Source organism: Acipenser ruthenus, chromosome 2 (assembly GCF_902713425.1).
Source record: "Acipenser ruthenus chromosome 2, fAciRut3.2 maternal haplotype, whole genome shotgun sequence".
Taxonomy (NCBI): Eukaryota; Metazoa; Chordata; class Actinopteri; order Acipenseriformes; family Acipenseridae; genus Acipenser; species Acipenser ruthenus.
The window spans coordinates 7,492,594-7,515,307 of record NC_081190.1 but is presented as its reverse complement, the minus strand read 5'-3'; the positions used below and the strand labels follow the sequence as shown (position 1 = coordinate 7,515,307).

Here is a 22,714-nt window from a genome sequence, read left to right as displayed (position 1 = left end):
TGCTGCTAAATACTGTGGGCTGGAGACAGTCCCAAAAATAATATTAATAGTCCCAAAAATGTCATTTTGTTTTATTAATATACTGTTAGAAATGAGATTTTACAAACCAAGCGATTCAGAATATATATATTTTTTAAACTAGTTCTTTTTAAATTCTTGCTCTGACCTAAATAATTCCCCTATAAATGAATCTGTAATAATAACCAACCTCCACAAAGTTTAAGATAGATTCTGGTTTATTTTTGTTGTTAGCCAGCATAAAAACCTGTCTTTTCAAAGACGACCTTTTTAGCTAACCCTCCTCTACCCTTTATCTTGTAGCCTTTGTGAGACTCACGAGGTGAGGTAATGTCAACCCCCCCACCCCCTATCACTAATCAGCTCCCTATTTAAACCCTAGAGTAAACCTTGCCCCTCTTGTCTGTTTTGCTGTGGTCCCCCTCCTCCTCCTCCTCCTCCTCTACTTCACCATTTTTGCAACAGTCGTTCCCTCTCGGGGTCGTGTCCCTTCCTCGCCGCCTTGGAGGCTCAAGCTTCAGCCTCACCTCTCTATGGGACAAAGGGGGACCCCTACACCAAACCCTACCTCCCCATGCTCCCACATTCATTCAGTCACTGCCCCGCCTAGTGAATCTCTTTCCTATAGGAGGAATATAATGTATGTGGTTTACATTACAAATGACAGACTCCTGGCTGTTGTTTTGCTGTAATTAACAACATGTAGCTCCCCGGCAACCTTTTGAGCCCTGTTACATTAGCAGATGAAGATGTCTGTGTGCGTGCGTGCATGTGTGTGTAGAGAGGGGGCTGAAAGGAAGACGGCTTCTCCCAGAGTGGTTGAAGGTCACGGAATACATTATTCGATGCTCTCTGCAAGGCCTGAATGCTAATCAAAGTGCCATTCACTTACATCACGTTCCCTCAAGTCACAAATCATGAGCAGAGGCTAGCTGCCAATAATGATGATTCTCTTAGTAACTAAAAGTCATTAGTACTGTAAGTGCATACTGCAAGGTCATTCAGGAGAACCAGCAAGTCCAGAGCACCCTCTACCCGCAAGCAAGGTGGCATTACTGTACATTCCACGAGGTATCCTGTGCCACAAAAAGCCTCAGTGACAGAGCGGACACCAATATACTCTACAGTGGAAATGTAAAAAAAATTTTGGTGCACAATTCAAAGTCTGACAGCATATTTGCAAACTAAGGCACTGCAGAAAACAAAATGGAGAGAAAGATACTTCTAAAGACTACCTGTGGCCAATTCCCTGGCATTGATGCACACCCAGGAAGTTCAGCGTCTGTTTAAGAGCCGCAATGATGAGTCATCATGTCACACTGAGATAAACCTTCAGCTGTTCTCATAAAATAGAACAAGTCAGTGTAACAGAGTATCAGTTGAGAACTGGCACTGTACACATACAATCGCAGTTAACTGAGCTGCAGACCCTGAGAATCGAAAGCAAGAAAACTGCCTAAATAACAACCTACTGTATACTGCACCGGTTTTAATGCAGTACATATAGAACTGTCTAGATGAAATGTCTTCATCTAGACAATGTGGGGAAGCTATAAAAAAAAGCCAACAGGATGCTCAGATATATAGTGAAACGTGTTGAATTTAAATCAAGGGAAGTAATGTTAAAACTTTACAATGCATTAGCAAGACCTCATCTAGAATATTGTGTTCAGTTCTGGTCACCTCGCTACAAAAACAATATTGCTGCTCTAGAAAGAGTGTAAAGAAGAGCGACCAGAATTATTCTGTGTTTAAAAGGCATGTCATACGCAGACAGGTTAAAAGAACTGAATCTATTCAGTCTTGAACAAAGAAAACTACGTGGTGATCTGATTCAAGCATTCAAAATTCTAAAAGGTATAGACAATGTCAACCCAGGGGACTTTTTCGACCTGAAAAAAGAAACAAGGACCAGGGGTCACAAATGGAGATTAGACAAAGGGGCATTCAGAACAGAAAATAGGAAGCATTTCTTTCCAGAGAGAATTGTGAAGGTTTGGAACCAACTCCCTAGTAGTGTTGTTGAAGCTGACACCCTGAGATCCTTCAAGAAGCTGCTTGATGAGATTCTGGGATCAATAAGCTACCAAAGACTAAAAGAGCAAGATGGGCTGAATGGCCTACTCTCGTTTGTAAACTTTCTTATGTTCTTATGTAACTGATGGCATTGTGTCACATGCTGACACTATGCATCATCATTGCACTAGTTTTAAGCATCATTCATCTGGGTGTTACACCTACTGAACAGGTGGAACAGAAGCTTGGTATTATTATTATTATTATTATTATTATTTATTTCTTAGCAGACGCCCTTATCCAGGGCGACTTACAATTGTTACAAGATATCACATTTTTACATTATTTCACATTATACAGATTCACATTATTTTACATACATTATACAGATATCACATTATTTTACATACAATTACCCATTTATACAGCTGGGTTTTTACTGGAGCAATCTAGGTAAAGTACCTTGCTCAAGGTTACAACAGCAGTGTCCCCCCACTGGGGATTGAACCCACAACCCTCCGGTCAGGAGTCCAGAGCCCTAACCACTACTCCACACTGCTGCCCTATATCGAAAGAGGGGTTCACTCAGGTTTTGGAACAGACAGAAACAAGACATCACAGATTATCACTGCTGCAAGATATTCCACTAAGGCAGAAAATCAGCACACCAACAAAAATGATCATCTTCGTGATATCTGTTGGGTTTTAAACTCTTTATCTTAAGATGCTTTGAGGATGACATGAGGAAATGGTCCATTAGCATGATTCCTAACCCTCTGCATCAGCGAAAACACATGCTCTGCTTCATCTTGACTTCAAAATCTGTTAGTGAGACAGCATTATATACCCATGCTATGATACGTATCATTGTGAATTCACACAGAATTGCAACTGAAGATCATTTGGTAAGGGTGACCTTTCTGGTCAGCAACACAGAAAAAAAAAACAACCCGAAACATCTTAGTAAGATTAAATTACAAAAATAAGATTAGTGTGCTCCTGCTTCCTGTCTCCATATGTATACTGTGACATGTGGAGTAAGATGAAAACCTCCAGCTGTGATCTGTATTGATCTGCCTAACACACAGCTCCGCCCAAAGATACAGTCTTTGTACTGTTGGATGTATTCACACTATTAAAGGGCATAACCCCATTCTAAATAAGAGGCTTCCCAAGGCAAGGGTTTCCAGGTGCAATTTGACTGGCCCAGAACACACAATTCAAGCACACAGACATCCTGACGACAGCATGCTTGGCAGGCAATCCTAAAAGTAAATGAGTAGATTTAGAACCATTTTTGGTTTCCCAGAAAATCTGAAAGGTTCTTGGATTGGATTAGAATAATAACAATACCAGTAATTGTGAGCTTCAGCTGCAGTAGACGTTAAAGTGTTTGTAGCTAAGAAAACAATCCATAAATCTGTCACACACTTCATTGGCTAATGACCAATTCTAAAAGAAGCACATGTTACAGCAAACACATATTTTCATTGTATCTATCTATCTATCTATCTATCTATCTATCTGTCTATATGTAGATATATACTGTAGCAGAGGGGCAGCTGCAGTGCCAGTTATTGACATCAAAATGGACTGTGTTACGGACTAGGGATGGGGATGGCAGTATTCACTGTAAAGAGTTGTTTTGCACTGAGCCTTGTTGATTGAATTGCAGTGTGTATGTGTGTGGTATGAGTGAGCGCCCTTGGCCCCGACCCTCGTGTTTCCTCTCTCTCTTTCTTTAGTGTGTGGTTACCTTGCCTGCTTCTCACTCCTGCTCTCCCCTCCTTCTCGTAGCGTGTGTGGTACGTCAGTGCGTGTGTGAGTGATTGAGCGCCCAGTATGCAAATGTCTGTGTATACAGGGTGCCCAATGGGAGCCCGGACGGGAATATAAAAGGGAGGTGTGTGTTTTGTTTTGGGCTCTCTGTCCAGTGGTGTCCTGTCTGAGCTATCCGTTTTCCTCTAAGAGCTAATAAACGGTGGTTTTAACTGCCTTTGGACTGCATGCTCCCTCCTATGTTCATTTATTCCGCGGAAACCCACCGCCCTCCAGCACAAATATATGTATTGGGGCTATCAATTAATCGTAGTTAACTTCTGCAATTAACACGTACATTTTTGGGAGATGAATTTAACACACGTTAATTGTCCCTCTTAGCACACCGTAATTAATTTCCTGCGGCACCATTTTAGTGCGTGCCAGGCTTGAATGAGTGTCGTCATCGTTTGAATATAAAATTAGTCACGGAACCGCATTAGCAAAGCATTCAAACTGAAGGACTTGTGAATGGGACCTTTATTTTTTTTAAACTTTCTGACGGTTCATTGGATAGAAAGAGGGTTACATGTATCTACTGTCAAAGTGAGTTCCAGTATCACAGAAGTGCATCTAGTCTGCTGTACCAACTGCGTGCTAAACATGCTTTCATGTCTCAGAATGCACTCTAGTAGTTTTTCTGCTACAGACATCAATACAACAACAAATCAAGCCTGTCAGTTATGACACAGTACTCTTTCAGAAATTCAGGATCACTGCAAACCCATGAATCAAGCTCAGTACCATACTATAAGTATAACCAGTGCTGTTGGATAGGTACCAACTGCAGACCTGTTAACATTGTAGCTTTGTTTTATTTCAATAACCACATTTATTTTTATACAATATTATTTACAATTATGGAGGATATCACGTTTTGTTCAATTTCAATTTATTAATAAAAGAGAGTTTAGAATTATTATTATTATTATTATTATTATTATTATTATTATTATTATTATTATTATTATTATTATTATTATTGTTATTGTTATTGTTATTATTATTATTAAAACAGCAGTGAAAAACATCAGTTTATGAGTAAATTAAACTGTAAAGGAAACTGATCATTGTAAATGCAGTAAAGTGAGTAATAAACTGACTCCATTGTGAATTAGCAGTTGGTTCAAACAATTTAACAACAACGCTGGATTGTAAATAAATATAAAACTATAAAGAGAATCCAGAAATAGCAAAACAGGGTTTTATGCTGGGTTGTGTTTTGGATGATAATAATAATAATAATAATAATAATAATAATAATAATAATAATAATAATAATAATACAAACTTAAATGAGATGGATGCAGTAACTGTATCAATACATATGCGATTAAAACCAAGATTAACTCAGATTCATTTTTTTAATCTCATCATTGATCATGATTCATTTTTTTAAATTGCTTGACAGCTGTAATATATATATATATATATATATATATATATATATATATATATATATATAGAGAGAGAGAGAGAGAGAGAGAGAGAGAGAGAGAGAGAGAGAGAGAGAGAGAGAGAGATGGTACTATTTAAGATTTAAAGAAAGCTTCTTTTGCAAACCTTATTTTCAGACTTTCAGGTACAGCAAAATCGAATGAAATCTGCTGAATAATGTTACAATAACATATTGAATTACATACCGCTTCGTAGTTTTCCATATACTTAATGACAAAAATTTAAAATGTGACATTTCGAAATCTAACATGAAATACTGTACTACTATTATGGCTTCCAGTAGACTTTTGCAATATAATTTTGTGGTTTATTTGATTACATTGTAGGTGATGGGGTATAGTTTACAGTTAGGGTCTAGTTTAAAGTTAGGGTATAGTTTACAGTTGGGGTATAGTTTATGGTTGGGGTATAGTTTACAGTTGGGGTATAGTTTATGGTTGGGGTATAGTTTATGGTTGGGGTATAGTTTACAGTTGGGTACAATTTTAACACATTACACTACCAAGAAAAAGTACATCTTCTGTAGAGAACAAAAAACATTCCTTTTCATTCTACTGTATGTCAAACGAGGCTACTTGCTTCACCTCATCCCCAGAGTTTTAGTTAATGCTAATCTACCTGTGCTTTAAGATCTTATGCAAATTAAACCATTTCATTTGTACCACCGTTTCCACAATCATCCTAGCTGCTTAAAATACCCTGTCCTAGTCTAGACAGAATCAATCTACATGTGTCAGTCTGCCAACAGCTACAGAATCCTCTTCTCCAGCCCAGCTCCTCTGTGCCCTCACCTCACCAGACCATCTCCCCGTCACAATGCCATGTGCAGTCTGAGGCCTGAGGGCTCATGGAAGCACGGTGCTATGCTGCCAGTCCACAGCTCCACAGGGCCATGCGTGCGCTTCACCGGCCCAGTGTCTGTTAACACTTTGCTGCATTGCTGTTTCAGTTTATCTGCAAATTGACCAAATTGAGTGGAAATGCTCAAAAAGGCAGGGGTCTAGCCACTCGAGTGAGTTCGATTAACTGCACAATCTCTGATAAAGAACAACATTGTTTTGCATTGGACACACGTTTTGTTGTCAATTAACATAAATCACATTGTCTTTCAAATGTCCTATATGACAAGCTTTATAATTTTAAGATTCCACAAATCCAGTCTCATAATATTTTCTGATTCTAAATTTGTTACACTGTAATAAGCAGTGCCTGCCAGATTTAAAAGGTAGGCTTGCCAGGAAGTATTCAAAGAGGTATGTATTAACATTTAGTTCTATTCAGTATACCAAAGACAGGAAAGCACACAAAATTCTCCAGTTGTAGTTAAAGAAGAGCATATGTTTCAACAGTGAAAATAAAATGGTCCTTCACAAAAGGACTCATTCTTTTACATCCAGCAAGATAGTGAAGCGCACAGTTGGTATGTGTACTTGTTTCCATCTTAATAATAATCCCTCCTTGTCACATGAAGGCATCATTCAGTCCCAGCCAAATATCAACACTAGATTCTGTTCCGCTGGTAGAGTAAAGTATGTTTGTGTACCATCTGAATGATATTCCCTCACTGCTTGCCTTGTTACAGCCTTAGCCAATTTCTGGCAAGGCAAAGCAAACAGAGATTTCTGTTCTAATTGCAGGACCGGCCCTCCTCTGCTCCGTTGCACGGCAACTGTTTTCACTGGGGAGCCCTCAAGGACAAAGAGAGTCAACCAAAAACATGAAGAAAACGAGTGCTCCCCACACTGCATCAGATGAGGAGGATTTCAAAAGGGTATGCTGTGAATTTGAAATTCATCTGGGAATGGCTGTCTTCCCTCACATAAAAAAGGTCATTTGATCAAATTAGTCTTTTGTTTCCCTTTATGTGCCACTTATATTTCTACAGTAAAAGCTTCTAATTTTGCAAGTGACCAAGCTGGAATAGGATTTTTTGATACCTTACAAGTCCCTGGTTCAAATCCCACCTCAGCCACTGACTCATTGTGTGACCCTGAGCAAGTCACTTAACCTCCTTGTGCTCCGTCTTTCGGGTGAGACGTAATTGTAAGTGACTCTACAGCTGATGCATAATTCACACACCCTAGTCTCTGTAAGTCACCTTGGAGAAAGGCGTCTGCTAAATAAACAAATAATAATAATAATACCAGGGCCGCTGTAAATGAACATACAAGAATTTTATTCTGTTGAGTGTATGAATTACTGTTGTGTCTTTTTGCGCAGATCATCTCTACTTCTGGTAATATAACAGTGATAATCTGGACGCCATCCACAGTGAGGAAAGTTTAGCTTCTTGAAAAAGACGCAATAATGAGTCATCCTGTCACACTAAGATAAATCTCCTGTATAGCTTTTCTCATATAATAGAACCTGTCTGTGTAACACAGCAGAATAATCAGTGGAAAATTGGCTCAGTCCCTGTACTGTGTAACCACAGTTATAGCTGCAGACCCCCAGAACGGGGAAACTTGTGAGTTAACTGTTAGCATTTTAGTTTCGAACAAAGAATACAACAGTATTACTCTTGTACTCTTGTACTGTGTTAAAAACAAAAACAAAATGAAAACGCACATTTGATCCAAAGCCATCTCAACTGAAAAAATATCAATTTGCACCTCGACAGCTTCCCTTTAAAAATGTTTTAACGTTTACTGAAAAAGTGTTAATGTAGTATTGACGATCAGGAAGTCAGTTCCAATCATAACCACAGACTACAGGAAGTGAGTCCTCACATGAATCGATTCATTAGACATCATACAACCCTGAGCGATTGATCTTTCTCTTCCAACGCCTACAAGTAAAGCTCCAAAACAGAATTTCCTTTTCACCTAACTTCAAATGATTGTGCAGTAGCTAGCCTGGGGGGACTATAATGTTTGCTATTGTCATTCTCAAGGTTCCATTTTCTGCAGCTTACAGCAAAACCGTCACTTAGAAAATGAAACCGTTATTGCAAAATGGTCTTTTGGTTAGGTTCTGCTTTTTATCAAACATATAAGAAATATTATCTAGTTCACTAGGGCCGCTCTGGTACCCACAAAGCAGTGCATGGGACACGATAAGAGAATAGGACCTCACAAAACTATAAAACAATCATCTTCTTTTTATGAATTTTTCACATTTCATATACAGTATATGGACAAATCCAAGGTGAGGATTGATGATTCAGAAGGTATTTTCTTTCTTTTTGGAGCTAGATTCAACCCTTAGTACATACTTATCACCATACAGCTAAACTACCAAGTCTAATAAACTAACCCCTGTATTCATCACCACACAGCTAAACTACCAAGTCTAATAAAATAACCCCTGTACTCATCACCACACAGCTAAACTACCAAGTCTAATAAACTAACCCATGTACTCATCACCACACAGCTAAACTACCAAGTCTAATAAACTAACCCCTGTACTCATCACCACACAGCTAACTACCAAGTCTAATAAACTAACCCGTGTACTCATCACCACACAGCTAACTACCAAGTCTAATAAACTAACCCCTGTACTCATCACCACACAGCTAAACTACCAAGTCAAATAAACGAACCCCTGTACTCATCACCACACAGCTAACTACCAAGTCTAATAAACTAACCCGTGTACTCATCACCACACAGCTAAACTACCAAGTCTAATAAACTAACCCATGTACTCATCACCACACAGCTAAACTACCAAGTCTAATAAACTAACCCATGTACTCATCACCAAACAGCTAAACTACCAAGTCTAATAAACTAACCCCTGTACTCATCACCACACAGCTAAACTACCAAGTCTAATAAACTAACCCCTGTACTCATCACCACACAGCTAAACTACCAAGTTAAATAAACTAACCCCGTACTCATCACCACACAGCTAAACTACCAAGTCTAATAAACTAACCCCTGTACTCATCACCACACAGCTAAACTACCAAGTCTAATAAACTAACCCCTGTACTCATCACCACACAGCTGAACTACCAAGTCTAATAAACTAACCCCTGTACTCATCACCACACAGCTAAACTACCAAGTTAAATAAACTAACCCCGTACTCATCACCACACAGCTAAACTACCAAGTCTAATAAACTAACCCCTGTACTCATCACCACACAGCTAAACTACCAAGTCTAATAAACTAACCCCTGTACTCATCACCACACAGCTAAACTACCAAGTCTAATAAACTAACCCCTGTACTCATCACCTCACAGCTAAACTACCAAGTCTAATAAACTAACCCCTGTACTCATCACCACACAGCTAAACTACCAAGTTAAATAAACTAACCCCTGTACTCATCACCACACAGCTAACTACCAAGTCTAATAAACTAACCCGTGTACTCATCACCACACAGCTAAACTACCAAGTCTAATAAACTAACCCATGTACTCATCACCACACAGCTAAACTACCAAGTCTAATAAACTAACCCATGTACTCATCACCAAACAGCTAAACTACCAAGTCTAATAAACTAACCCCTGTACTCATCACCACACAGCTAAACTACCAAGTCTAATAAACTAACCCCTGTACTCATCACCACACAGCTAAACTACCAAGTTAAATAAACTAACCCCGTACTCATCACCACACAGCTAAACTACCAAGTCTAATAAACTAACCCCTGTACTCATCACCACACAGCTAAACTACCAAGTCTAATAAACTAACCCCTGTACTCATCACCACACAGCTGAACTACCAAGTCTAATAAACTAACCCCTGTACTCATCACCACACAGCTAAACTACCAAGTTAAATAAACTAACCCCTGTACTCATCACCACACAGCTAAACTACCAAGTTAAATAAACTAACCCCGTACTCATCACCACACAGCTAAACTACCAAGTCTAATAAACTAACCCCTGTACTCATCACCACACAGCTAAACTACCAAGTCTAATAAACTAACCCCTGTACTCATCACCTCACAGCTAAACTACCAAGTCTAATAAACTAACCCCTGTACTCATCACCACACAGCTAAACTACCAAGTTAAATAAACTAACCCCTGTACTCATCACCACACAGCTAAACTACCAAGTTAAATAAACTAACCCCTGTACTCATCACCACACAGCTAAACTACCAAGTCTAATAAACTAACCCCTGTACTCATCACCACACAGCTAAACTACCAAGTCTAATAAACGAACCCCTGTACTCATCACCACACAGCTAAACTACCAAGTCTAATAAACTAACCCCTGTACTCATCACCACACAGCTAAACTACCAAGTTAAATAAACTAACCCCTGTACTCATCACCACACAGCTAAACTACCAAGTCTAATAAACTAACCCCTGTACTCATCACCACACAGCTAAACTACCAAGTCTAATAAACTAACCCCTGTACTCATCACCACACAGCTAAACTACCAAGTCTAATAAACGAACCCCTGCAAGTCTTTGTTACGTACTCAATGTCACCTATATCCGTGTTTTTCAAGAACATGTATAAGTCAGCAGCCTAGTTTACTGAAGGAAAAAAAAAACCTAGACAGATTTTTTTTTTTCATTCAGATTAACAGAACAACACTGTAACCAGACAGGGAATGATTTAAATCCACTCAGATGAATAGACAGCCAGGCAGTTATTTTTAGTAGTTGTATAACTGTGCCTATCCATACAGAGAGAATCCTGGAGAATAAAGCAAGAATGTTCATTTAGAAGTCTTGGTCCCGTCCCTCCCTGTGGTCCGATAGATCACAAATAACAATGCAAGGAATGACATAGACAGTGCAGACACACCTTAAAAGTGCCATAAACGCAGTGCATTTACAGGGTTAATATATCAAGTTAAAACAAGGTCATCTCAGTTGTCTAACTTAGTCACCAAATGATCAAAGCTCAGGATGCATACACACAGTATAGAATGTAGGCTACACAAACAAAGTATACCATATTGCTAAATTATTATTTTTAAACATTAAATAAATTTGAACCATCGCTTTATGTTTTTTTGCAGCAATAAAGCAGAAAATAAATTATCACAACTCCCTCTCGTAATGGTTTTAGACCAATAAAACATCAAATCTATTGCACTCAAAATCTAGGCAACAGTCAAAATAGTTTAATGGGAGTCTGAGTAATACATGAACAGAATTTAAAAGTAATCATGGCCCAGTCTCTTTCATCAACTGAATGCCAAACACATATAAACTGGCTGTTCTTTATTAAGTTAAAGACGCATTTGGTCGTTTTCTGTCGGTTATTTGAATGATGCTGATGTTGTATTTCTGTAAAAACAACTTGTGCTCATTCACAGAGAAAATGCAGGGAAGTAAAGAAAGTGTGTTTGTGCTGTTTATACATGCATGTTTAATTATTTGCTTATTCTTCAGACAGGTGAGATGATTGTGAGCAAGACGTTGTCAATAATTTCCATCTTATTTAAAATCTGCAAAATATACATGCTGCAAAATGTGCATAATTACTACATTGAGATGGTGCAGAATGTGTATACTTGTATATATGCAGACATTCATTGCTGTAAATATATTCATCCTGGAACACTGGCCAAATTAATATCCCGAGCTGAAAACAAATGATTTAAGGTGGATTACGGTATTTATTACAGTATTTTGGGCATTTTCAAGAAATTTAAACCCTATTAATATTATACAGTCAACACCACCTAATCGGGATACTGATAATCAGCATTTCTGCTTAAATGGGAGACGGTTCTTCCCAATGCTATTTATGTCGTTTCATTGGGATACAGTATTTTCAAACGATGAACACAGATCGCTTTCAGAGGAAGTAGCACAGTGCAGTGAGTGCGTGATTACATGTGATTTGTGTAAATTGTGTAAATCACGTTGAACTCTTGAAGGCTCTGGAGTCTCCTGTGGTTTCTCAGGCTGCTGTTGCAAAAGAAGTTGGTGTGTCAACATCGCAGGTGCCTCGCCTTGTGACAAGATGTGATTTCATTATTTTTCATTTCATGTAGAAATAAAAAAACAGCAATTACTTTTGTTTAGGAATACAAATAAAAATAAATCACTGTATTTAACATTTAATCATAATGTAATTTCATTCTTTTCATTTAGAAACAAAAAAAAGTGTGACTAAGGTCGTCTGAAATGCCTCTCGTTTAATTGGGATAGCTGCTTATTCGGGATATTTTTCCTTCTCCCGAGACGTCCCGATAAAGCGGCGCAGACTGTACCTCTAACCCTAGATGAATGTATTATGAACAGCTACTGTATTCTTGTCTTGTTATATATTTATTTCTAGTGGTGTTTTTGTTTTGTTATATATAACCCTTTGTGAATAATGCTTGATCTCCCACACTGTTGTCTGAAGCCCTCTCATTAACACAGTGGTGGCACAGACTGGCAGACGCAGTGGGATCTCCCTGACTCCCAGCAATGGCAGCGTGCCTGAACCCTACCCCGGGGAGCACACTCTTCAAGAAGAAGACAGCAATTCAGTTTCCACGCCTGTTTATCTTGAGCTCTGCAAGACACTGCCAGCCCCAGGTGACAATAAGTGCCAAAAGTGACTGTGATCTTGCATTGTGGACTCTTGCCTGCTAGGAACTGGGCTGACAGTAACAGCTCTGTGCAAGCCTCACAGGTCTGTCGGCGACGCTGTAATGGTGCTGGACAGGTGCAGGTAAAAAGATTTCTACTCAATAGACATTCCTATAAGATACCATTGAAGGGTTCTGCAACATTTTTGATGATAAATAAATAAATAAATACTTTATTCACCAGTGTCATGTTTATCTACAACCACGTTATATCAAATCAGCTTAAAGTATATCACTCTACTCCATACACAAATAAATGTGGTAGACATAAGTACATGAATGCCTGTGGCAATAGTCTTACATTGACTTTACATTTTAAAATACTTGAGTGATACCTGCACAATAAAAACATGAATTAAAGAAAGGACTGGAAGTTTATTGAAGAGAAGCCCTTCCATAACACAACTAGTCCATACAGAGACAAAGAGTCCCAGCTATAATTAAGAAAATGCTTCCTCACACATCTGTGGCTCTTTGAAGAGGTTACTGTCTGCGAGGACACCCAACAGGAAGAACGTATTACCTTTCTTATCTGCTCTAGACACGAGGTAGCTGCCTGCTCTCACGCTGAACACAGTCAATCTCATCCTGCATCAGGAAGCAAGCTGGATTCCTGTGCAAGGGTTTAATGTACAGACATCGACACAAATCTGCTCCTTTCAGAAGGTCTCCAAACAAAATCTTACAATAGATTACAGCGGAGAAACTCACAAAAGGTAAATGACGTTGTCCTTGTAATTATAACAGGCCATTTTATGGTCTGTTTTCAAACATGCATTAAAGGAAATCCCCAAACTCATTTTTATATTAATTCCTGTCAGATCCCAGAGAATAAATACTGTTTACCTTTGAAACCTTTTTCTATCTATCTATCTATCTATCTATCTAAATATAAATATATAGTTAAATCACTCTTTTAGACTCTACAATATATAGTCACTGCAGTTACAGGGTACAGTTTACCAGTATCTTTTTATAACAACATCTCTTGAACACACAAAATGGCTGGCTCCCAATAACAGCCTCATTGAACAGCAGAGCTGTATTTGCCCTGTTACAGCTCCTGGATATAAATACTACTTGTATACATGCTCCAATATAAGCAAATACAATATAAATCTAACATGCTGTTGGAGTGAAAGAATTGTACTTGTTGTTTAACTTAGATTGCAGACCGATCTATTCCATTCCTTTTTTTTGGGCCGAAGCACTGCTGCATCCATAATGACCACACAACAGGGTGAAGTGGCATGTGGTGATAATGAATCTGCCATAAGCCAGATGACAAGGGCACGGTGCTAAAATCAGACAACCATGGAAGGCTGGATGGACTTGTGCCAGTTTTGCATATCTAAGGTCAAGGGCACAGCAGACACTGGCTCGCATTACCCTTTCTATTGAGGCTTACCCATTTGCAAAGCCCAGCATCCTGTTGGCGAAGACTGTTCATCAGTTGCCAGCAGTCATTAGTATCGAACGTGTAAACTGCGACTGTGTGGCTCAAAAACAAAATTGCTAAATTTGTTTGTTACTGGGGCATTGTGGAAAGACTTTGTGTTTATGACAAACAACCACATTTCTACAGCGGCAAGTAAAAAAAATCAGATAAAACAAAGTTTAAAATGAGCCATTTACATAAAACACATTTTGTCTGGTGAATAAAACGTATCCATAATCTAGGGATTGTCACAACGATCTTAAACCCGTCAAAGGGTATGTGACAAAGTCTGTTGGGTACGTCTTAAAAAAGACAGGATCTACTTTCCAACAGAAACACCAAACAGAAAAGGATATGCTGTATTAACAAGTTTTCAGCTAGCTAGAGATGGGAAAATACAAATGATTCCCCTCATGAGTCAAAAACCCATGTACCTGCTCTTGGCAGTCACATAAGGAATACATTGTTTAGTTCTAGAGCTAAAAATGTGTGTGTTCTTTCAAAACTGCACACAGGCCCTAAATAGTGACTGGAAGAGCAGTACCAGGAAGAGGTTCAGTCTGGAATTATTGTCATATAGGTTACAAACACTTGAAGTCTTCCTGCTATGTCTTATACCTAACTGTGCTTCATGAACTAACATTTTAGGACCTACCTCTAACATCAGGCGAAAATCGTGCAGAGTGTCGAGAAACGAAGAGTTTCAGTTCGTCATCTAAGTTGCATTCAATGAGGTTTGTGTCCCATGAGCGGATTCCTGTAAAAAAAAAAAAAAAAAAAGTAAAACAATATTTAGACACAGATCCTGATTTTATATCGTTTCTGTTTCTTCAGTTGCCTTTTTGCAGGGATTAAATATGATCTTAATCAGGTTCAATATGTTAATCGATGTGATTAATCTAATAGTTAAAAATACAAAAAGTGTAGAATGACTCATTTACAACCAGCGGCACTGGTATCATCTTGAACCATACATCTTCAAACTCTCTTGTAGCTCTGAAAGCACAGTGGGAATTAAGAAACAAGATTGCTTTTTTGTTATAGTGAGAGCATTAGAGATGAAACACCTACTGCCTAAAGATTTATATTGTAATTTCAACATGGATTCATAAGGTGCCTTTAAAAATATAGAAATCTATGTAGCAGGCTATTTAAAAAAATCCATATATTTGCTTACATTTGTTTGTCATAGTCCAGATCCCAGTATTTGAGTTTTTGTTTGACACTGTGTATTTACGAATGTGGAATCAAAAGAAAGCGTAACATCACATGTATTAATGACAGATGTAGCCATCACCTTGAAATGGAGCTTCCATAAATGCCACCACACCCATTACAAAAACTCTTTATTCATGATAAACGGGTCAATTTTTCCAGCTGTAGATATGAAATAACGTTCTAATCCCACTAAAGTATGGTATTATTGAAGGTTCCAGTTAAAGTCCTGCATTTCTCTCCAATGATTTATAAATTAATATACCTTAACACTTATTTGCATTTATACAGCAAACAACGGGGAAGCCATTTTCGTATGCCAAATGTAAAGTTTGCCCTTTTCATTACATCACATTTCACATGCAACCCTGAAAGACTATAATGGCATCCCTACAACAAGGCATGGCATTAAGCATATGAATGTAAATGACTGGTTCAATACTGCTTTGCTTGGTAATTCATGAAATGTACTGTTTTGTGTTTTCAAATCCTCAAGGGCTCACAGGATGAAAAATACTTTCTTAAAAAAAAGAAAGTGAGCCATTCACAATGGAAGACAAGATCACAGACTGCAAATCATGAACACCACAGTACACCTAATTTAAGACAAAACAGAACGGATTCAACAAAGCAGATGTAGCTGCATGTCATTTTCGGTTTTCTTTGTACCAGCTTCTATCTCTTCTCAGAGGAAGCAATATTCTCTTTAAAATATTTATGGCTGGGGATACCAAAGCAGCTGAGCTGATTGGCTCACATTTTTTCCAAGCTCTTGCACAAACCACGTCTCGCCCACTTATCTGCAAGATGCCACAGCATTATTGAAGGGGAGATGCATTTTCTAGGAAATTTCCGCTTATCTCAAGTAAGTGGTAATAGGCCAGTTGCCATAACAATGTCTTTCACTGGTTTAATTTCAGTGGGCTGCCATCAGGATAAAGGCTAATAAATGTGCAGACAATGCCTAATGTATTTCTGTAGTAATAATATTGGGGACTGTCTCCATATTTATAAAAAAATAAGCAAACCTGACATTTCACTTACTTTCCAATGTTACTCTAAATAGACTCACACACTAAATGTTGGTTTGGTTATAATGGCACTGAAGAAACCCTAGCAGAACCATTAACTAACCACAGCATCACCAGCAATGGCAACACAATGCATTGTAAAAAAACACAGTGGGTCTACAGCGGCACTGCAATCTAATACCACTGTGAATTGGTTTGGTTCATAACACTGGGACACCATTGATATTTCAGAATATCAAAATGGTACCAATGTGCTGACCAACAATGGCTCATTTCATCGTAGCAGCCCTTGTGCCTTGTGCATTGCCAATTAGTGAAAATAAACAAACATTGCAGTCACTTGTTGTGCTGGCAAAGGATTCACTTTAGCGAGGTCCTGCTATAAATATTATCCAAATACTCAAGCCTTGCTAAAACTAACCTGCTCGATACAATTTAGTCACACTTATGCTAATTATCCCACCATCTTATTACGTTCTAGTTAGATCCCACTTAAAATATGGAGTCACCCTGCTACAACAAAGTACATACAGGGGTAGATGAACCTCTCGGTGCAGTGCAAATAATTGCGGATGCAAAATTCAAATTGCATTGCGGTCAGGCAATTATTTTGTACTGCACCCTATGTAAGCTTGAGAGCATGAAAATTACTCAACACGCACAAATAATGATCCACAATTATGATAACGAGGGTCTCAATGAGTGCACTGGTCTATTTAGCGCTGCACTTGCAGAGTTAGGAGTACAGAAAGTAGTAGTGTCTGTATGACATTTGTGGAGCACGAAAATACAAACCAAAAAAAAAGTCAAACAAAGGTCAGCAAAGTCTAAATCTTGACTTCCGGTGTTGCAAATCTATTTATAATGAGATGAAAATTCCGATCTCTCCAGTATAATGAGCAGTAAATTATGCTGTTCGTAAACTTGCAGTGATATTACAATTGTTGTTCATGAAAAAGAACTGTTTAGTACATCGCATGCAAAAATTCTGCGAAGGACGGAGGCTACGAATTTGCAGTATTTACAAACACGTAAGTAATATTAGCACCTAGAGCCCAGTACATTTAGTACAGAGTGTAGGACGAGAGGGCACAGAGGGAAGCTGAGTCACTGTAACCAAATCTAAATGTAAGAAGCACAGTGGAATGACATGCCTGTAAACAAGCGGTGATGAGCTAACAGTGCTTTACTGAGGCCTTCACTGCAGTGCATTGAGTGTATGAGGAGATATGTCTTCCAAGAGCATAATAACCAAGGCTGAGTTGTTAATGCTTGAGAGGGAGACGTTTGTCTTCAAGTACACTTGATGCTTCCTCTAGATTTAGTTATTATGTGACAAGCGTTTTGGTCTGTTGTTATTTCGAATAAGCCATTCTGCTCAGCGACGGACTGCTGTTGCTATGCTGCTACTGGGTCCTTTTGTGACGTTTATTTATCCAAACAGTACTATATCGTTTTATTGTTGGATAACAGGATTTGGAATCCCAATGAATATACAATATTACATAATCAGAGAGCAAAACATAAGTTTATTAGCACAATAATGTATAAAGGCAGTGTCTTCTGCAGGGGCATGCTGTACATCACCTGCCACGGCTGCACATACAAAATTAGAACTGTCAGTATAATTAAAAAGTTAATCCCCATGACCTACATCCCCGTACGATCATGTAAAATGTGAGTGTGACTTATAGACAGAAGGACAGATGCATCAATACTATATCCGCAGATGATACTCTCAATAGAGTCTTATCTCAGATGGATAATTAGTGACAAACGATGGACAGAAAAACGCCATATACCATCCAATAACATGTGCTAAAGAATGTGCTTAGCAAGTTTTATCACTATTGGACAAGTGCTATATACAGGTAGTGGACAAAACAATGGAAACACCTGGGTAAATGAGGGACACCAAGTATATTGAAAGCAAGGGCTTCCACACAGGTGTGGCTCATGCGATAATTAAGCAAATAACATCCCAGCATGCTTAGGGTCATGGCCTGGTTGCCTATAATTATGGCTAGCATGGCTGCAAGAGGAGACCTCAGTGACTTTGAAAGAGGGGTGATTGTTGGGGCGCATTTGGCAGGAGCTTCAGTGTCCAAGACAGCTCAACTTGCTGATGTTTCATGAGCAACGGTGTCTAAGGTGATGCCGGCATGGAACTCCGAGGGAAAGACATCATCAGCAAAGGGCAACAGTGCGCGGAAGGGCATACTCCAGGATTGTGATATCCATGCATTAGTTCGAAGTGCAAGGCAAAACAGGCGAGCAACTGCAGATCAATTGACTGCAAATTTCAACCTGGGGTGCGAGCAACCAATTTCATCAAAAACGGTCTGCTGAGATCTCCACAGAGCGGGATACCATAGTGGCCCAACACCCGATTAAGTGACTTTACATTGAGGTTTCCATTTTTTTGTCCACTGCCTGTATGTTAAAGTCCAAAGTGTGAGATATGAACCCACTGCCACTTCCACTGTGGTCCTGTCGCCAGGGATACGTATCAACAGCGGGGGGCAATATGAAATACATCTTCCAATAGACTGTATTGGCAGATTGAGTTTCCAAAGCAATACGTGCTCATCTGAATCTTTTTCCTGAGGGCTTTTAGAATGTAAACAGATTATTTATCTATTCCCTGATCATACATTAATTTTTTTTTTAATCACTTTGGTTATATATATATATAAAGAGCCAACTTCCCAACGTTTTGGTGTGTTTAACATACCTTTGTGAAGGGAAAGTGTGTTTGAAAACAAACAGCGGTGGTATTTAGAGACATATACATACCTGCCAAGTCTTCCGATTTCGGCAGGAGACTCCCAATATAGAGGCTTGATCTCCCGTCTCCTGTGAGACTCAAGAAACTCCCAATGATGTAGATTGCCAATTGTAATGCATTATTAGCTTAATTTAAGTTTGTAAAACAAGCGCCCCCCACGCCACCGCCTGCTCACTCTACAGGGGATACAGTAAAAAAAGATGTCTATACTGTAATTCAGCACCACCCTCCACCCCCACCCCCACCGCCCCCCCAAAAATTCCCAAATTAGAATTTTCAAAGGTTGGTAGGTATGCATCTATATACACAGTCATTTCTGTATGTGTCCTATAATTTGGTATAACAGAACTAAAAGTAGTGTATAAGTCCTAGGCTGCCTGTAAAATAAATGGCAGCAATGACTGGTAATTGTCAGGTTTATTCCAAGCCTGACCACAGGCCAAGCATACCCAGCAGATTGAAATCGTATGTGGTTTTCTGCTTGCCATGGTATTCTCCATTTTATAGCCTAGGTTTATGGCATTTGAAAAAAAAAATCCCACACACATATATGTATAGAATAAACAAGGCATACATTTACAGTTAACAGTATTTATTTTATGTTTGGGAAGAGTCTTGGTGGAATGAGCTTGTTTTTCCTGCATCACACTGCAAAATCATGCTTGGTGACGTAGCAATTATATTTACAAGACCCTCGTGCCTTTCACCTCGAGCCCCCAAGTGGACATTAGCCCACATCACGTTTGAGCTGAGAGTGTTCAGGTAAGGACTGAAGCGCATTTACACAGTTCTGTGTGCATGACTCTTATGATGATGGCTGGCAATGTGGCTGACTGTAGCCATTGTAACTCTTTCATAGTAAAGATGCTAAACACAGGTCAACCATCACCATAATACTGTAAAACAAAATAAATCAAAAGGCAATACACTTTATTAGTATATTCAGATTATTGACAAGTTAAATTATAAACATGTTGTATAAATCATTGTGGCGCTACTGTATTGTTTCTGTGAAAACAAACAAAAGAAAAACAATTACCCGTCGTCAGGTTTGTTCCTTTTCTAATAATGGAATGTTAACCTGTCAGATTCTCTTGTTTAAATGCGTCGGCAGTGGCTTACTTTTCAACTACATCTCCCAGCACCCCCACTGTATAGACATTCTCTGAAACGCCCTTTGCTGGAAACGGTCTGCTGTGGCTTTCCGTAGGGACCGCACTGCGGACCGAACCACGCCCACATGCCGGTAGCGGAGAACAGAAGAAAATCAAAATGCAGAGAATGATGAGAATGAATGAATGAAAGACGGCGACAGTCAAAGCAGAGGTCGCGAAATACACCCGAAGCTGTGAAGGGTTTTGGCAGCAATAAGTTAACAAACACTGAGATACCGATAGGCAGGTCCCTTTATTTTGGCTATGATTCGTTAACGTTAAAGGCATAAGCAATGCCAGTTACAGCGAGATGCAATAAAACACAATAGCAATAATAATAATAATAATAATAATAATAATAATAATAATAATGCGAAAGTATATCAATATTTGTATATCAATGATGTTCAGATTGCAAATGTATCACATTTTACACATTATTATTATTATTATTATTATTATTATTATTATTATTATTATTGTTGTTGTTATTATTATTATTATTATTTAATCGCTTTAGCATTTTGTATTAAAAATACAATTGAAACTAGCAATGCAGTGTCTAAAATTGTAGGACCACTAAGCTAATTAAATTTATGTGAAAAAAAATGGTTAAAAGCCAACAATGAAATTGGATTTAGCTTTTTGGGTGTGGCAGAGCAGGAAAAAAATCAGCATAATTGTTGCCATTGGAAGTAAAATGCTGAATCATTATAAGTAGCATCATGTTTGATACGAATTGCCATACATAGATAGTAATATAATAACATATATTATTATACTTAATTATAAGAAAAACTAATAGTGCACATGTGTAAATGTATCATTTTCTTACATATAATGGCTAGTACTACTCCAGCTTTGTAACGGGTAAGGGTGTTGCAATGTATGTGCTCTGCACGTACCATCTGTTTGATTTGCAGCACAAGCAGGTTTGCAGTTATCAAAAAGGGAGGGGCTGTGCCGCACTTTCAATAATAATAATAATAATAATAATAATAATAATAACAGTAAGAAAAGGTAAGTCATATATACTGACTGCAAGTAGATAAACGATTTAAAATAACGGCAGGTGAATATTTTATTGTCATGACCTGCACCAAAAAGGGTTGTCCAAGGTTATTTTTCTGAGAAAACTCCGCATTTTGTAAAAGAATACCAAACCAGAAACTCCCTATATGATACATTATAAGCTGACAATATGAAGTAGTTACCTAATATATATATATATATATATATATATATATATATATATATATATATATATATATATATATATATGTTTTTTTTATTATTATTATTATCATTGTTATTATTTACAGTGTATTTTTTCCACTCTCTCTCTCTCTGTGAAATACAATATTGCATAGAGTCCTTTCTTACCTCGCTGTATATCTGCAATGGCACACCTCAGGTGATCGTCGGTAACAATCTCTCCGATAACCACCAGCAAATAGAATTTATTGTCGAGAAACCGGTGTGAAAGGTTTGAAGATGAAGGAGACGGCACTGCATTGCTACTACAAGTAGGCTCAGAGTCTGCTGCTGCTTCCACTAACGTCGCCATCCTCGCAGCCCCCAATCTCTAACTGTGAGAATGAAGCGCTACCGCCAGACACGGAGTAAGCACTGAAGGAGTGGTTCGCGCTTTTATACCCCAGACACTGTGTCATGGCCAGGACCCGGGGAGGAGAGAATGAATTAGAAATCACGGTCTGTTTTTTTTTTTCGTTTTTTTTTTTCTTCACAGTTGATGTCATCTGCAGCGAATCAAACGTTCCCGGAAGCAAAAAAAGATGAGAGGGAGAGAGAGAGAGAGAGAGAGAGAGAGAGAGAGAGATGGCTACATTATAAAACTAAATAAAAGAAAATAAAGAGGATTCTTTCAAATGAATTCCAATTGGTTTGATACAACAGAGGTAGACTTCTTTAGACATCATAATGTCCTATTTGTTTGTATACTGTACGGTACTGAATCAAAACCAGATATTGTAATGTGTAGACCGGAACACCATAACAGTCTAAACAACATTTCTGCATTAGGGTTCTAAAAGTTTAAAACCAAAATATAGTGGATTATCACATGCACATTGTAATAAATACTACTATTAATAATAATAACAATACCATCACCACCAACAGCAACAACAACAGCAACAGCAACAACAACAGCAACAGCAACAACAACAACAACAACAATAATAATAATAATAATAATAATAATAATAATAATA

The 22,714-nt window shown here is 38.3% G+C and overlaps 1 protein-coding gene across 2 annotated transcripts in view; it reads right to left on the bottom strand.

The window, feature by feature from the left end:
* LOC117403928 (microtubule-associated protein 1B-like) overlaps positions 1–22,131 on the bottom strand; it is a 54,050-nt gene extending 31,919 nt beyond the window's left edge. The window contains exons 1-2 of one of the 2 annotated variants that reach the window (XM_034928453.2): positions 21,864–22,131; positions 14,948–15,049 (exon numbers count right to left, since the gene is read on the bottom strand). In XM_034928453.2, the coding sequence (XP_034784344.2) occupies positions 14,948–15,049; positions 21,864–22,047 (286 nt within the window). In that variant the 5' untranslated portion in view covers positions 22,048–22,131. Of the gene's footprint in view, positions 1–13,377; positions 13,491–14,947; positions 15,050–21,863 lie in introns of those variants that run through there. The other variant, XM_058987929.1, reaches the window with a different exon arrangement.
* Positions 22,132–22,714: the final 583 nt, after the last annotated feature.